The sequence below is a fragment of the Stigmatopora nigra genome, chromosome 1, assembly GCF_051989575.1.
Source record: "Stigmatopora nigra isolate UIUO_SnigA chromosome 1, RoL_Snig_1.1, whole genome shotgun sequence".
Lineage (NCBI taxonomy): Eukaryota > Metazoa > Chordata > Actinopteri > Syngnathiformes > Syngnathidae > Stigmatopora > Stigmatopora nigra.
Genome location: NC_135508.1, coordinates 1742039 through 1760000, shown reverse-complemented (window position 1 = coordinate 1760000; position 17962 = coordinate 1742039). Strand labels below are relative to the sequence as shown.

Genomic DNA, 17962 nt, shown 5'->3' with positions numbered 1-17962 from the left:
TGATCTTTAATTGCACCTTTAAATGCTTTTAATGTGATCTAAATGCATTTAAATGACATTACGTTAAATTGTCTTCTGGCAACTTTGTTGCCTAATTGGTGGCTTTTACGCTGTAGCCTATAAGTGGTGACATTTTGTGGCATTGTGACGGGAATAGATCACAATCTTAAATCCAAGAACCGACTAATGACTACTTAATCCTGTTGGGGGAAACACAAACCCACCCGTGTTAAAACGGCCCACTGCCTCAGGTTCTGTGACCACACAAGCCTCATCTTGCCTCCTTTTAAATCCCATTGGTTGAATTGACTATTTTATTCTATATTACACTACGTGTGTCAAAGTGGCGGCCCAGGGGCCAAATCTGGCCCGTCGCATCATTTTGTGTGGCCCGGGAAAGAAAATTATAAGTGCCGATTTTCTGTTTTAGGATCAAATTCAAATGAAGAGTATATATGTACATTACATTTCCTGATTTTGTCCCTTTTAAATGAATAATTGTCATTTTTTAATCCATTTTTTCTGTGTTTTTAGTGAAAAAATCATTTTGTAAAATCTAAAAATATATTTTAAAAAAGCTAAAATAAACATTGTTTTAGATCTATAAAAAAACTGAATATTCAGGGATTTTAATCCAGTTATTTTTTAATCCATTTATTTAAAAAAAATAGAATTAACCCGAGTTTGACACGTTTAGTGTAAGTTTTTTTTTCAGTACAGTGGTACCTCGAGATACGAGCTTAATGCGTTCCGAGACTGAGCTCGTATGTCAAATTACTCGTGACTCAAATTAACGTTTCCCATAGAAATGAACTAAAAACGAATTAATTCGTTCCAACCATCTGAAAAACAAAAACACCCATAACAGGATATTGTATTGGAAAAACATTTTTAATTGTTCTAATTTGACATCTATTAACAAAGTAACAAAAAACTAGTGGTTTAATACTACTAAAATGTGTTTCATACTAAAATTAGAGAGACTTTTTGCATGGCAACGCGCTTGTAATATAACATAAATACATTTAAATGAACTTGGATTTCGATGCAGACACTCAAAAATAAGTTTAATCTAACTTTACACTAAACTTAATTTTAATTTTGTTTGATATTTTAATACATTTCTTCTCCCTACGTGAGTAAATATGTACCACCTTGCATTTGTACGTTTATTTATCGCTTAATAAGGGGAATTGCAATCATTAATAAGGATAGCAATTGGCCGAGGTTGCCAGATATGTGATAGCACATCCCAAAATGACGTGATTTTTGAACTGTAAGAAATGCAGAACAGGATCCAGTGTCGCAGATCAGCTGAGTGAATGTCATCACTCACATGATTCTTGATTACGTCTGAACTGACTCGTGAATAAAAAATGGTGCGACGCAAGAATTCCTACTGGTTGTTTGTGAACTTTTGTAATAATCTGGCAACTGACCATGAGCAGGAAGTTAACAAGCTAGGCTAAATCCCGCTACATCCGTTTGAATGTTGGGGTTATATTTAAAGTTGTGAAAGGCTACTTTAAATAGACGCTAGAGCAATTTTGCAGATGCAGGGCAACGTGCATTACGTGATCAGAAGCATCAAACTATATTTATCAAATCATGAGGCTTGTGACGTGCGCTAAAAAAGATTCCCGCCTTCAAAAATATAGCCGGGTTAGACTTCAGAAGCGAAACAGAAGGAAGGTAAGAATCCAAAACACACGTATTAAATACTCATTGAGATACTGAATTCATTTTTGTTATAAGACGATGCTTTCTATGAGACGTTACCGTGAGATGTTTTTTGTCTATTTTTTGCAGCGTGATTAGAATGTGAAATAGAATATGACTGTGTTAAAAAAAATGATGGGTTATCAATTTTTCATACAAGTTTTAAATATTTTTAAATTGTTTAATTTTTTGTTTTAAGATTTTACATTTTAAATTTAATTTGAAATGTAATGTTTTTATTTAATTATAAATGTAATTTGAAATATAATTTTAGATGAATTTGAAATATAATTTTAGATTTAATTTGAAACATGATTTTAGATTTAATCTGAAATTTAATTTTGAATGTAATTCTAAATGTAATTTTAAATTTCTTTTTAAATTTATCTTTAAATTTATTTTTAAATTCAATTTGAAATTTTCATTTGAATGTCATATTAAATTTAATTTTAAATTTTTAATTTGAATTTAAATTGAATTTAAAATTTTAATAAATTATTTTTTTTAATTCGTAAAATTTTTAAATACGTTTTTTTTAACTCCTCTCTGTTTTTAAAGCATTTATTTAGAGGGCTTTTGATCTCGTACACTTTTATACTTGATCTCTTTTCAGTTTACAATACGTCAAGTCCCATTAAATGGATGATTTGGAGACAGGAACAAGAAATGACCCCACAGCCTGCCAATCAAAGCTCAAGACTCACAAGTCGGCCCACGGTGAGTCATTCGTCAAAGTGTATGCCAGAACCAGAATGGCGGAAACAACCCTCCATCCACCCGATGACTCAATGGTCCTTCCAAAGCTACACTGGAGCACAGTCCGCATGAAGAAAGTCCTCAGTTCACCATCATCATCATCATCGTTGGCCACCATTAAAAGGAGGCGGAGGAAGAAAAAACTGAGCGTAGAGTCAATCAAGCATGGACGTGAGACCGGGTTTGTCGCAACCCTAGTGCCGTGTGGACATTCTGGTCATCGTGAGACCCTGAATAAAAGAAGACTTGGAGAACATGGTCGGGATTTAAGGCAGATCCAGTGCTTTCATGAATCAATTTGGGAAGAAAGGGTCGATCTGGAGAACAGTGGATTGAAAGATGATGAGAATGATGGGAAGAATGAGAATGATGAGAATAATGAAAATTATGAGAAAGATGAGAAAAAGAATGATTTAAATGGTGAAAATTGTGAGAATGATGAGAATAAGAATGGTGAAAATGATGAAAATTATCAGAATGATGAGAATACGAATAAGGATGACGAGAATAAGAATAAGAATGAGAATGATGAGAATAAGAATGGTGAAAATTATGAAAATTATGAGAATGATGAGAATAAGAATAAGAATGAGAATGATGAGAATAAGGATGGTGAGAATGATGAGAATAAGAATGAGAATGATGAGAATAAGAATGAGAATGATGAGAATAAGGATGGTGAGAATGATGAGAATAAGAATGGGAATAATGAGAAAAGGAATGAGAATGATGAGAATAGGAATGGTGAGAATAGTGAGAATGACGAGAATAAGAACGAGAATAAGAACGAGAATGAGAATAAGAATGAGAATAAGAATGAGAATAAGAATGAGAATAAGAATGAGAATAAGAATGAGAATAAGAATGAGAATAAGAATGAGAATGAGATTAAGAATGAGAATAAGAATGAGAATAAGAATGAGAATAAGAATGAGAATGAGAATAAGAATAAGAATGAGAATAAGAATGAGAATAAGAATGAGAATAAGAATGAGAATAAGAATGAGAATAGGAATGAGAATAAGAATGAGAATAAGAATGGTGAAAATGATACGAATAAGAATTGTGAGAATGATGAGGATGACGAGAATAAGAATGATGAGAATGAGAATAAGAATGATGAGAATGATTGCCAAGATGACACCTCATCTGCTACTAAATCAAGCCTGTTTCTGGATGCTTCGCCTTCTACTAGAGACCAGCACACCGACAACCCAAGAAAAACTAAGATCCATCAAAAGCTCCCAACAGAAAGCCACAAACTCAACCAAAATAGCCATGACTCTTTTCTCAAACCTCATACCCAAAAGTCAACCTTTCCAAACACAGAGTTCCAAATCCCCAAAGCCACAGTGGACCAGATCTTTGAAGACACAAGACCAGTTTTTGAAAGAGGTTCATGTTCATCTACCGATAAATTTGATAGATCTGTCAAAATTCCTGAGGACACGGCACAATTAATCAAAAATATAAAAACAACACCACATGAGCCTGAAAATTTGTCCCAATCAAAACATCCAGTATTCATCATGTCTTCTTTTTGGAAGGAAATGGAAAAACTGACAATAAACGACATTATTGGTCTAAGAAGCTCAAAACAGGAGACAAACCGGGACAGTTTTTCCTCAAAATCCACAGAGGAAAAACCACAAGAAACCTACAGACATTTTCAGGCCTTCAAACTCGATCCTGAATCCAATTCTTCAAAAACTGAACAATTCTTGGACCAGATTGAGGACGAATCTATGGACATACGCCCCAAAAAAATGACAAAAATGTCTCCAATCTGTGGACGTCCATCAAAAATCTCCAAAAACAAAAGTGTACAAAATCTACCGGCTCTAGATTCTCTCAAACCCAACAGAAAAACCACAAAAAAACACTTGGACCCAAATTTAGAAGAACTAGAAAACCAAGACACCTTCACAATTCCCGCCCAATCACCAAAAAACGACATCCACGGAAATTCAGTCCCGGAAACGTATGATTATTTTTTTGCTCAGTTCAACCTGGAAAATTTTTTCTACCCTTTTCTAGCAAAAAAGCAGCGTCCAATCAGATTTCAGGGTTCCCCAAGCTCGAAAAAACTGTTTTTGCCAGAAACTTATGACGACTTCTTTGTTTCTTCTTCTTCTGATGATGATGATGATGATGATTCTACTAAAGACGAAGACGAGGACAACAAACATGGACGTCCAATGCGGGTGGTAAGCAGGCTCACCAAAAAACCTGGCGCCGCCAAATCCATAACCGACAATTATGAGGATTTCTTTTGCGATATTCGTGAAAATTTCTTTTGGAAAGCGACCTTCTCCTTCAGAAATGTTCACCTCACCAAAGGTCACAAGAGGTCAAGACCAAAAAATCCAACTTTAGCATGCACGGATATGGCGGATCTGATCGTGAAACCAATGGGAAACAAAATCGACATCTGTTTACCTGGAAAATGTGGATATGAAGACCTACAAAAAGCTGTTCCAGATCCTAGTAAGGGTTTATAGTATTTCATGTGTGTCAAAGTGGTGGCCCGGGGGCCAAATCTGGACCATCGCATCATTTTGTGTGGCCCGGGAAGGTAAATGATGAGGGCCGACTTTCTGTTTTAGGATGAAATTCAAATGAAAGTATAGATTTATATTAAATTTCCTGATTTTCCGCCTTTTAAATCAATAATTGTAATTTTTTAATCATTTTCTGTGTTTTTAGTTCAAAAATCATTTTATAAAATCTAAAAATATATTTAAAAAAAGCTAAAATAAACATTGTTTTATATCTATAAAAAATGGAATATTCAGGACTTTTAATACAGTTCTGTTAATCCATTTAGTTAAAATCTAAATATGATTTATATTACATTTCCTGATTTTCCCTCATTTAAATCAATAATTGTAATTTTTTAATCAATTTTTTCTGTGTTTTTAGTTCAAAACTCAATTTGTAAAATCTAAAAATATATTTAAAAAAAGCTAAAATAAACATTGTTTTAGATCTATAAAATACAGAATATTCAGGGTTTTTAATCCAATTCATATAATCCATTTATAAAAAATAAATAAATATTATATCAAATATGGTCTGTCCTTAAGTGAAATCAAATTAACGTTAAAGCGGCCCGCGAACCAAGTCGGACACCCTTGGTGTATTTATTCGAATAAAACACGCAAAATTTAGTACCAAAAAAAAATGAAAAAGTTCCCTGAAAAAATCCTGGTGAAACACTGCCCTCTGCCAGTAAAAAAAGTAGACGTAGAACCTGTCTTTGTCCATCAGATGGCGACAATCTACCTTAAGTAAAATTAAGATTTTTTTTTTTGTCATGCCATGTACATAGATTGTAGACAAACGCTAATGTATATATATTTTTAGTCTCACCGTTTTCTTCAACATTGGTTTGATAACACATGATTTTCCATTGTGAAGCACTTATCTGGCAACCCCAATGAAAGATGTGTGTTTCAATATCGTGATCTCGGTTGTAGTATTTATTTTTATTTTTTTTGGCCATCATTCAGACATACTACTCTTTAAAAATGATTATAAATCACTCCTTTACAAAAACAAACTACTTAGGAGTAGGGCCGTGGGTCAAATGTTTATAGTTTGAGCAGGTGGCGACATACTGTACAGTCAACTGGTTGCCAGGGTGGATTGCATTGCAGTTATTTCTGCAGAGCATGTAGGAAAGACTGGGAATTAACCGGGTCATCGTATGACTTGGGAGGAAGTGCCAATATATCAAGGTCCTCTAATACTCAGCTGTTGTTTTATGCCAGTGATGGTTTCAAATGTGAAAAACTTTATTACTCTGTTTACAGGGACAGATGTTTCCCTATTGCCACTCAGGCAATCTGATATGTGTCTGGTGTGTATTGCCTTTGCTTCATGGGTGCTGAAAACAGAAAATACCCCAACTGGAGAAATGTGGAAGGCCGGTATGTATGCTAACACGTATGATAAGTGACCAACAGTCAATTCCAGAAACAAAATAACTTATAATAACTAGAAAAGGCTAAATTCGTTATGGTTTATTTGCAAACGAACTGAAATAGACAACTTAAAAACGTAAACAAAAGTTTTCCTTTTCCGGTCGCTCGCCAACACGTCCCACGGTGCGTTTAAGGACAACTCGGAAAACACAAACTTTACGCATAAACAGTTTCCAGCCTCAACAATAGCAACATTATGACTATTTTTGTATTTTCAAAACGATTTTTTTCAGTAGTAAATAGCGATTATTGATTTTTTTTGATATTATCATATGTATTTTATTTATTTATTTTAACAGTTCTACTGGCCAATGTAAGTGCCCTGTCAGCCATTCGATACCTGCGCAAGTACATCAAGGTGGACCAGCATGACCCCAAAATCGGTACTTGACATCCTTTCAAGTAATTCCCTATTCATTTTTTGTTGTTGCTAGTATTAAACCTGTCAATTTCATACGTAACTTTAAACTTTTTGTACGGTAAACCCGATCTCGTTTACTTGGAACATGTTGTGTTCGTAGCAAATTGAGTTAAACGCAGATTGAACGACATTTTACCTTGCTTTTAAATACATCACAACTTTATATAAAATGGAGTTCGTACAAACACAACAATCATAATCAATAACATAAATTTACTAAAATATTAATTTCTTATGTGTATTTTATGTATTTTACATACAATGGATGTTTTTTGTTGTGAATATTTTTATTCAAGGTTACCTTTTCACTGAAGCATAAATACGACTACCGTTTCGTTGAGATGTTGTATGTTATTTCACCACCAGAGGGCAACACGAGAATAAGGCAAGCGGTACATAGTCTTTTTCTTATTCATATTTCTGATCAATTTTGATAATCTATTAGTAGAAACAAATACGCTATTAAAAAACCCGATTTATGAAAAAATTTAAAAATATTTACAGATGAATTTATCCACTTTTATAGATAATAAACTTATATTTCCTTTAATAAAAAAATCTAAAAATACAACAAATGCACTATAAATACTTTACCTCATATCAACTTTATTTTTGGAAAATATAAATAAAACCAAACAAATAAAATACAAATAAACACAGCCAACTAAAGTTTCACAATAAAATACATAATAAAATGTACAATATTTACAAAATATGTGGATTTTTTTTTTCTTTTTCTCAAAATCAAGCAAACAAAAAAGAAATAAAAAAACACTTCGGGTTAAAAAAAAGAAACAATAAATGACAAACCTAATAAATTACAAAAGTACTATAAATTACTTTGAAATCTTTTTTTTTTTAATGTTTTTTTTTCTTCCAATGCCCCTCCCACATTTTCCTAATACGCTTAATTCTACCGTCCGCTTTCTGGACAAAACAAAGCCGATAGCCATCTGATGTTTACACACGTTTGCCGGCCACCGATTCGGTTCTAGGACCATCTCTGCCCGGTCGCCATGGCGCCCAGGCCCCCGGCCCCGCTCTTTAATCCCGTCCAGTGTGTGGAAATTCCAGACGTTAGCTGAATCATTCTGGGATGGCCTTCCACCTCCCAAATGTTGTCATAGTCTATTTCCTGGTCATCTGGTTCTGTGGGTTTGAGGTATGATTGAAGATCTGCCAACAGGATAGAAAAGCTCTTAGAAAATTGTGTAACTTTGATTTATTCAATAAAGGGATATTATTTGTGAATGAATATATACAGTGGTACCTTGAGATATGAGCTTAATTCGTTATGGGACTGAGCTTGTATGTCAAATTACTCAAATGAATGTTTCCCATAGAAATAAACTATAAACTAATTAATTTGTTCTAACATTCTGATTAAAACACCCAAAACTGGATATTGGATTGGAAAAACATTTTAGTTTTTGTTATTTGCCGTCTATTCATAAAGTAACAAAAAACTAGTGGTTTAATAGTACTAAAATGTGTTTAATAGTACTGAAATTAGACTTTTTGCATGGCAGCACACTTTGAAACATACAAACAGTGTTGGAAAAACTCTAAATTATATAAGACTATACAGTGGTACCTTGAGATATGAGTTTAATTCGTTCCGGGACTGAGCTCGTATGTCAAATTATTTGTAACTCAAATGAACGTTTCCCATAGAAATGAACTAAAAACAAATTAATTTGTTCTAACCCTCTGAAAAAACACCCACAACAGAATATTCGATTGGAATAAATGTTTAATTTGTTCTAATTCGCAATCTATTAATAAAGTAAGAATTAACTAGTGGTTTAATAGTACTAAAATGTGTTTAATAGTACTAAAATTTGACTTTTTGCACGGCAACGCGCTTGTAACATAACATAAACAAATTTAAATGAACTTGGATTACGATGCAAACACTCAAAAATAAGTTTAATCGAACCTTACACTAAACTTAACTCTAATTTTGTTTGAAATTTTGATACCTTTCTTGGTTCTATTAGCCCCGCCTCCACCCTGACTTTCAGATGCAACCTACCTCGGTTGTTTGCTTTTGTCTTCCCTTCAAAATATTCTGAAAATGATATACACAAATGTCCTCACAATAGTATAACGCACTACCACTTGCCAACAAAAACTAGCAAAAACTCCTCTCGTATTAGCAAACAAGCTCCGCCCTTCGCACTGACTTACAGGGCAAAAAGAACAAGATTTTATATTATATTTATTTTAATATCTAATATTTTTAAGATACATATTTTTATCTACGCATGAAAAACTCAAATGAATTTCTCATCTAGTGTTTTTATGCTTAAGAAACGTCATCATATTTTTTTCCTTCCTTCACAAAAGTGATGCATCATACAAAAACAAGTAGCTACTTGCTAACTATGTTCTCATTGCGATGTTCTTACAGAAACAGTAACAAGTTTGCTATTACTCGATACTGGAGTTCCATAAAATTTCCAGTATTTACAGCTATGTCGTATAAGTACAATATTGCGCAATCGTACTTGAAACTAGTTGCTAGCCAATCAAAACGCAGTTTTCACGACCATAAAACTCGAGTTATCACAATTATTGAATGACCAATAATCTTTTTTTGGGCCATTGTTTAAATGTTTATCATTAAAATGCTATTTTTCTTATTGTAGACTATTAACAGGAAATTTTATTTTGGGTTTTTCATGAAAATAGATGATGTAATTAATTTTTTAATTTAATTTTCTATTTGAAAATATCCGCTTTTACTTTGAAAAAACAATAATCAATATTTTTGCCTATATTTTGACATGTTAAGGCGCAAACAGTAACTGAATTATGCTCAATTTATAGAAAATGTATAATTTTAGACAGTTGGTGAGTATATTATTTTTTATTTTTTCAATGTTTGCAAATAATTATAATGCAATATTCTAGGAAAACTATTATGTTTTTATTTTTTATGTTATATATTTTAATTCATCTTATTTTTAACAATTTGATTGTGTTTATTTATTTTTATTTTATTTTATTTATTTGGAGTCTGAGTTTCGCGGGTTTTGTTTTAATTATTTTTAATATTATATATTTTAAACGATTTGTTTGTGTTTATTTACTGTTATTATATTAGATTTTATTTATTTGGAGTCCTTTAATTTCTTTATTTGTATTATAAGTTGGCGTTCTGTCGCTTTCAATCGTTTTTCCGGATGGTAATTGAAGGTATCATTTCAGTACTCTTTTTTCCAAGTGGATTGTGAACGCAACACACCCAGTGCAATGGCACCACGCGTGGGAATGAGAGCCAAATAAAAGTTGTTAAAAATGGGGAAAATAACCTGATAATGCCGTTTTTAGCATCCAAGACGAAGCAAATAAATAAGGTAGGACGTAAAAACTTTTTCGATCCAACACTGGCACGTATAACACTAAAATGTTGCCTAATTAGCTCGAGTACACGACCGACATATTTGTTTGTAAATGCATCTTTTCCGTTTGTGCAACGTAGTCTGTATAAAATGCGTTTTTCCACCGCATCTTTTCTATTTAATTGTGGATTAATCGACTAAAACTATACTCAAAACTGACAGAGACCATTTAAAAATATTATTGCCCTCAATTATTTTACGATTTTAGTTTGACTGGCAGAACGACATAGTTTTGCATTATTTATATGATATTGTACAATTTTATATTGTCTGCTATTAGTAATTGATAAATCTTACTTATCTTAATTCATCTACTTATAATTTCACTTGTACTTCTACTAACTGTATAGACAGATATTTTTATTTGTTTTTATATTCTACAACTTATTTCTTAGGTCGACTACTTATTTATTTAACACATTCATTGATTATTTATTGATTATCGGTTTGTTTGTTGTTATATGTGCACTTTGTTTACTTATTTATGTTGTTCACTACTTATTTATTTATTGCTATTATTTATTGATTATTCATTTGTTAGTTTGGTGGTTGTTATTTGTGCACTTTACCTACTTATTTATATTGTTGTCTACTTATTATATTGACTACTTACGTATTTATTGCTATTATTTATTGATTATTTACCATTTTTTGTTTATTGTTGCTATCGTGAACTTTGCCTTGAGGTTTTCAATCTAATTAAACTTGTATACTAACAAAAAAAACATTAAATTCAATTTTCTAAACCTCTTATCCACACAAGGCTCGCGGGGGGTGCTGGAGCCTATCCCAGCTAACCCTGATCACCAGGCGGAGACACTGACTCGGTAGCCAGCCAATCACAGGGCACAAAAATTAAGAGCCAATCACAGGGCTAATTTCGACTGTATACTAGCGCCACAATTAGGAATCCATAAAAAAATCTATTTAAAGTCGAGTTACTTTTGCCCACGGTGTAATATTCGGGTAGTCCTCGTTTCTATGGCAACATTCCAAAAATTCTTACCTGTTGAGTAATCATACATCGGAGCCATGTTGATTCCACAGGTAGATGGTGCCTGTCAAAAAAATAAAAACGGGAAATTCAACAACTCCCAATAAAAAAAACCCGCATAAGAATGTATACCCGCATTCCAGAAACCGGAGATGAGCAAAATTGTCGTTCTTACCAGTTCTTGAGCTTTTGGAGGTGCGGTTAAAATCTTCAACCTGGATACGGCTTGGGCTCGCTGTTCCATTTGAGTCTGGGGGGCGTGGCCTGGCGAACTGGTTGGAACTGGGTTTTTACGGATGTTTCGGCCGACTGGCGGCGTGCAGAGTTTGAGGGAGGAATGGTGGACACGAGAATTTTGGTGATGGTGGTTTTGATGGTTTTGGTGGTGGTAGAGACCATTGGGGTCTTGCCAGTTTTCCTGTTCAGGAAAACATAGACAATTTAGGAGTAGATTCACATCATGGCCGTATCTATGCCTTTAATTAGAGCTGGGCGATGTGTCAAAAATTGCTATTACGATTTTAAAAAAATAGTTATCAGTCTATTGATTATTATCATGATAATATGACATATTTTTTTGTGTCAAATTTGAAACTTTAAACTTCTATAAGCTAATTAATTATTTTTTAGTGATTAGTTAATTAGTAATTAATTAGTAATAAGTTAATCAATGACTTTCCTCCCCTATTAAAATATGAAAGTAACTTACCTTTTAGAAGAAAAGAGAATATGAAATATGCTGATTTTTAAAGTTATTTTTGTTGCTGTTATGTAAAAAACGATAAGACAACTCCCTCCTTAAATTATGAAAAGTACATAATTAAAACCTGCAGAAATGTTGAAAGCTGTCTTGATTTTTTTATACATTTACATTCAAGCCAAAAGTGCAATATGAAATACAGATGAAATATAGTGATACCTTGAGATATGAGCTTAATGTGTTCCAAGACTGAGCTCATATGTCGATTTACTCGTATCTCAAATCAACTTTTCCCATAGAAATAAGTTCAGGTTGATTTTTTTTTGGAGGATTTTGAGGTTTTTTGTTTACTCATTGGCTGCCATTGACGGAAATTGAATAGAAAATAAGAATATAAAATCATTTAATTGTTTATGGACAGTTTGAAAAGGCTACAAAGATACACACAACACTGTCCGCATGCCGTATGTTTGACACCAATATTCTTCAGTATGAAAATAGGCAAAAAAATTGACAAGTGGCGTATTTCTCGCATATAAGCCGCCCCCTGCGTATAAGCCGTACCCTTAAAATTACCTTAAAATTGTTGAATTTTAATATTTCTCTCATTTAAGTCATTTTTTAGTGACAAATATGGTAATTCAGTATTTTGGGGGGGCGGAGTCTAAGACAACGAAAAGGCTGATGTGGATTAGAAAGACTGGCGTGTCTATTTCTTAATTTAGATTTGTTAACATGTGTTGGTTTAAAATACACCATTGTATCCAGTATCACAGTTTTTTGGTTTCCCAGTATATACCAGTATCCCTGGGCGACTTACCACTGGCGCGGCTTCGTCAAAGGCGAACATTTCGGGGCTACAGGGTTCGTCGTAGAGGGGCGACAAGGGCTGGCGGGGAGCACACATGTCTGAATGGCGTTGTGGAGTACTCATCGGGTAACCCAAAGACGCGTGAGATGCGTTCCAACTGTTGGACTGGCAAATCAGAAATGGCCAAGTTTGAGTATTTAACCATCAAGAAATGTATTATCTTATCATTTTTTTAGGTGTTTATAGTTGTATTTTTCATCCATTGGGTGTATTGGGTTTTTTCCCCAACTATTTTTTACAGTCTTGTATTGTTAATAGCCATTTTCACCCAAAAAAGTTGCTATTTTTTGGTCTGTAAATGGTAAAGATTCACTTATTTTGACTGAAAAACTAAACTAAATGTGATTTTTTTAAAATCATATAAATGCTGTGAATACTTGTATTTTTCATCGATTGGGTGCATTGATGAGTTTTTCCTCAACTATTTTTTACAGTCTTGTGTTGTTAATAGCCATTTTCACCCAAAAAATTGCTTTTTTTGGTCTGTAAATGCTAAAGATTCACTTATTTTGACTGAAAAACTAAGCTAAATGTGCTTTTTTAAATCATATAAATGCTATGAATACTTGTATTTTTCATCTATTGGGTGCATTGATGAGTTTATTTTCCCAACTATTTTTTTCTTGTAATGTTAATAGCCATTTTCACCCAAAAAAATGCTTTTTTTTTGGTCTGTAAATGGTAAAGATTCACTTATTTTGACTGAAAAACTAAACTGAATGTGATTTTTTAAAGTCATATAAATGCTATGACTACTTGTATTTTTCATCTATTGGGTGCATTGATGAGTTTTTTTTCCCAACTATTTTTTCTTGTATTGTTAATAGCCATTTTGACCCAAAAAGTTGTTATTTTTTGGTCTGTAAATGGTAAATATTCACTTATTTTGACTAAACTAAATGAGATATTTTTAAAATCATATCAGTGCTATGAATGCTTTTATTGTCATTATACAAGTATATTGAGATTCATTTTATACATATATGTATATATCTATATATATATATTTCATATTTACACGTGTATATATGTATATATATATATATATATATATATATATATATATATATATATATATATATATATATATATATATATATATATATATATATATATATATATATATGTTTGTTTTTTTATGTATGTTTATTTATATATGTATATATATGTATATATACATATAATAAATCTCAACATACTATAATGACAAAAGTATTCATAACATTTATATGATTAAAAAAAATATTGCTCATTTAGTTCACTTTTTCAATCAAAATAGTGACTTTCTGGGTGAAAATATATATATATATATATATATATATATATATATATATATATATATATATATATATATATATATATATATATATATATATATATATATATATATATATATATATATATATATATATATATATATATATATATATATATATATATATATATGAATACTAATTGATATATTTGTATAATTATCCTATATTGCTTTGGAAAACAGTTTACTGACATAATTTAATAATATTCAGTCCAAATTTTCCCGCAAAAATTTGAACCCCAGAATAATATAACTATAAATAAAATGTACCATTGTACCACCGAGTAATCCACTACTCACAAATATAACTCATGATTAGTTCAATATTGTATAAAAAAAGAAATAAAAGCTCTAAGTGCAATACAATATGCTAAATATCCCAGACAACAAACTATCTTTATCAAATCTGCCCAGCAACAGGATCATTTGCACATCCACTTGTTGCTAGGTAGAATTCACACGACTCAATTGCGTGTGCCCACAAATATTTGTATGCTTGCCAATCAACCCCAGTTTGTGCTTGTTCTGCTTTGTATTTAATTATATTAATTATATTAGTATTTATTGTCGTGGCAGATAAGTCAGGATAACTTATTACCTTGATAAGAATGCCTTTCTCGAAGCGATGCGGACCACCGTAAGGGGTGCTGTAGGCCTGCTGGACACCCGTAGAAGAGCTCTCTCCTGATTGGAGGTAAGAGCTACGCTGGGGTAAAGGACGAGGTTCACGTTCGGGTTTTGTGTGGGATGAAAAACTGCTGTTACGGCTCCCCAGGCGAGTGGTCTCGGTCGAGGAGGGTCGGCTGTACTGTAGATAAAAAGTAGGTCAAAGGTCAGGAATGGCAAATTACGTTCTGTACGGTGTTTTTCAGGACCAAAATCGATTACTATGTATTTTATGTTAGTAGTGGTGTGGTTTTTGCGGGTGTTTAGGCTCTTAGTTGGACTTGAGTTTGGTGGGAGGGCAGTTGAGACCCTTAAAATTGCCTTAAAATGGTTGAATTTGACTATTTCTCGAGTATAAGCCGCCTCCCGATTGACAATTTTTAGGTATATATATTAATGGTTTTATTAGGGAGTACAAATGTGTTACTTTGAAGGGAAAATCTTAAGAATAATCATTGTATGTGGATGAAATCAAAAAGTAGGTCATGTGGGCAGTACAACTAGGAAAGTGTGTCCAAGTCTTTTTGGTGCAATAATAGCATGAGATAAATATCACGCAAGTATCAAGGTTGATATTTTAATGATCGACCTTTAATGCTAGATACGGTTTATTGTTTTCTTTGAATTTCATTCGTAGACATCAAAATAAATTTTATTTAACATTTTATCTGTTTATATTTTCTCTATTTTGAAATAAATGACCATATCGACCGCATTGTCTTGCGTTATGGCGTTTGGTCTTTGGCGCCATGGTATTAGGGCAGGGGTGGGCAAACTTTTGGGTCGGGGGCCACCACATTGACTTTAAAAATGGGACAGATGGGCGGGGTCAGCACAAGATACGATAACATATAAAAAAGTGCATCCGTTAACAGTACATATGAAACATAAACAGAAAAAAGGACTAAAGTATTAACATACTCATCATTCAAGTAAAAAGTATAAAGTATAAAGTAAAGTAAAAAGGAATGTATTAAGAAATATTAAAATGTCATTTAAAAAAAAAAGAGGGGCTGTAAAACACGAAAAACAAATAAGAGTGGACAGAGCTACTCCCACTGGCTTCCGCGTGACGGCGCCATCTTGGGGGAAAAATATATATATTTAGACAATGTTGGCGGGCCGGATCAAAAAGCCTAACGGGCCCGTATGTGGCCCGCGGGCCGTAGTTTGCCCATATCTGCGTTAGGTTGTTCTAGTGTTTCGTCTTTTGTCACCTTGCAGTTTTGTGCATATCAAGTCGAATTTATGCGCATATAAGCCGTACCCTCGATTCAGTCATCATATTTTTTTTATACAAATACGGCTTATATGCGAGAAAATACGGTAAGAAGATGAATAGCAACTTACGCAAAGAGGTTCCGAGTATCCAGGTGAGAGCGGGTTATCTTCATGGGTGGGGATCTGACGGTTGTAAGATCCACGTCCGTTCTGATTGAATTTAATTGACTCGGGTTGGCCTTGACTATTCCCACTCCACCTGTCAAACTGGGGTGTCTACACACCCCACAAAATTCCACACATTTTCATTGGGTGAGGCCGTGACAACACCGGAAGATTCACGTCGGATAATTACTAGTATCGTTTTACTCAACTCGAAAACTCTCAAAACAGGTGTTGATAGCTCATAAAGTAATCGTTTGGGGCTTATGAAATAAACAAAAGGGGCGTGTCTTACCTCTCTGTGGGTAGGTGTGTAGATGATGTCATAAACTGGAGGGGGAGGAGTCAAAACAGGTACGTCAGCAGCTTTGAAATGCTGGATCCAGTCGCAAAACTCGGTTCTATCCAGACAAGTCACCACGATGGGGTTGATAAGTTTCCCTAGCAACAGGAAAAAAAGGGGGAGGAGTCAATGAAGGGGGTATGTTGGTCCAGTGGCTCAGTGGAATTCGCTATGGTCAGATTGTCATTCATTGGGGATGAAAACGATTCATTCATGGAGGCTTGCACTTGGTGACGTTAGCACATTCTTTTGTATGTCGTGTTAGCGTAAATTATGCATAACTAGCGAGGCTAAAATGTCAAGATTGTATTTCAACTGTGTGTATCACTATACAGTCTCCAGTTAGTGATAAGTTGAAGTTTTTTGTAAAGGATTTTTTAAGTTAGCCACGTAGTAGACAATCAATTATTGTGTTTTATTGTGTATGGATTTTAACATTGATGCGGCAATATAGATTCATTTTCTGAACTACTTATCCTCACATGGGTTTCTGGGGGTTACTTACAGGCAAGGGACATCCAGTGGTCAGCCAATCGGAGGATACAAAGACACAAACAACAACCAATCATAGCTAGGGGGAATTTATAGTGTTGAACCAGTTAGCCTAGCATGTTTTTTTGGGTTGTGGGAGGAAACTGGAGTACCCGGAGAAAATCCACGGAAGCCCAGCGAGCTAACTACAGGCACCAGTTAGGATAGACCTTTAATTGGTCGCCAGCCAATGGTTGGGCACCCAAAGACGGACAACCAATCATAGCTAAGGGCAATTTACAGCGTTCAACCAGTTAGCCTAGCATGCATATTTTTGAAATATGGAAGGAAACTGGAGTATTTAGAGAAAACCCACGCAAGCCCAAGGGAGAACATGCCAATTCCACACAGTTAGGACCCACCTGGGTTTGAACCCTCGACACTAGAACTGTGAAGCGAAGCGCTAACCACTCATATTTTTTAATATATAGTTATGTACCTTCAATCATGAAGGAGTTGGGCTTGACTTCTTGGCAGGGCGTGGTCACTGTAATCATGTTGAGGGGAAGTTTTCCCTGAAAAATATTAAAATTAATTAATATTTGATTGGATGATGGGCATGATAGAAATTGAAAATTTGAAGTACCTTATAAAATAGGCCATGCTCTTCTTCTAATAAGATGATTATTGTGGATGTGTACATCACCAGTAGTCTGTCACTTTGTTGCTGTTAAAACAAAAGTATTTGTAAGTATAACGTTAGTAACAGTCATTTTTGCATACTGGTCAATTTATACTTTTTTGTAGTATTTTATAAGTTTCTTGATCATTTCAAGTTGTGTACTTTGTATAACAACTTTTTTATGGGATTTTTTTAAGTACGCTTTTTTAAGTATGATTTAAAGTACGCTTTTTTAAGTACGCATTTTT

At 33.5% G+C, this 17962-nt stretch overlaps 2 protein-coding genes and 1 long non-coding RNA gene across 3 annotated transcripts in view; 2 read left to right on the top strand and 1 right to left on the bottom strand.

The window, feature by feature from the left end:
- The first annotated feature begins 2640 nt into the window (after positions 1–2640).
- Positions 2641–7119, top strand: perm1a (PPARGC1 and ESRR induced regulator, muscle 1a). The gene is made up of 4 exons (XM_077724512.1): positions 2641–2646; positions 2703–4962; positions 6291–6407; positions 6761–7119. The coding sequence occupies exons 1-4, from the start codon at positions 2641–2643 to the stop codon at positions 6850–6852; spliced, it is 2475 nt and encodes an 824-aa protein (XP_077580638.1). The 3' UTR covers positions 6853–7119.
- Positions 7120–7486: 367 nt separating this feature from the next.
- The window catches only part of plekhn1 (pleckstrin homology domain containing, family N member 1), a 31394-nt gene continuing 20918 nt past the window's right edge, over positions 7487–17962 (bottom strand). Inside the window, exons 8-16 of the mRNA XM_077724012.1 lie at positions 17679–17759; positions 17532–17607; positions 16514–16659; positions 16186–16332; positions 14768–14977; positions 12804–12959; positions 11459–11701; positions 11296–11347; positions 7487–8058 (exon numbers count right to left, since the gene is read on the bottom strand). Coding sequence (XP_077580138.1) covers positions 7874–8058; positions 11296–11347; positions 11459–11701; positions 12804–12959; positions 14768–14977; positions 16186–16332; positions 16514–16659; positions 17532–17607; positions 17679–17759 — 1296 coding nt within the window. The 3' untranslated portion in view covers positions 7487–7873. The remainder of the gene's footprint in view (positions 8059–11295; positions 11348–11458; positions 11702–12803; positions 12960–14767; positions 14978–16185; positions 16333–16513; positions 16660–17531; positions 17608–17678; positions 17760–17962) is intronic.
- LOC144201412 (uncharacterized) overlaps positions 9964–17962 on the top strand; it is a 50087-nt gene continuing 42088 nt past the window's right edge. The window contains exon 1 of the long non-coding RNA XR_013327331.1: positions 9964–10244. This is a non-coding gene — a long non-coding RNA (uncharacterized LOC144201412). The remainder of the gene's footprint in view (positions 10245–17962) is intronic.

Bases quoted from the DNA above. Each gene is read 5' to 3' on its own strand.
- perm1a (XM_077724512.1), top strand. The intron at 4,963-6,290 runs GTAAGGGTTTAT...CTCTGTTTACAG, and splicing joins AAAAGCTGTTCCAGATCCTA to GGACAGATGTTTCCCTATTG. The intron at 6,408-6,760 runs GTATGTATGCTA...TTATTTTAACAG, and splicing joins TGGAGAAATGTGGAAGGCCG to TTCTACTGGCCAATGTAAGT.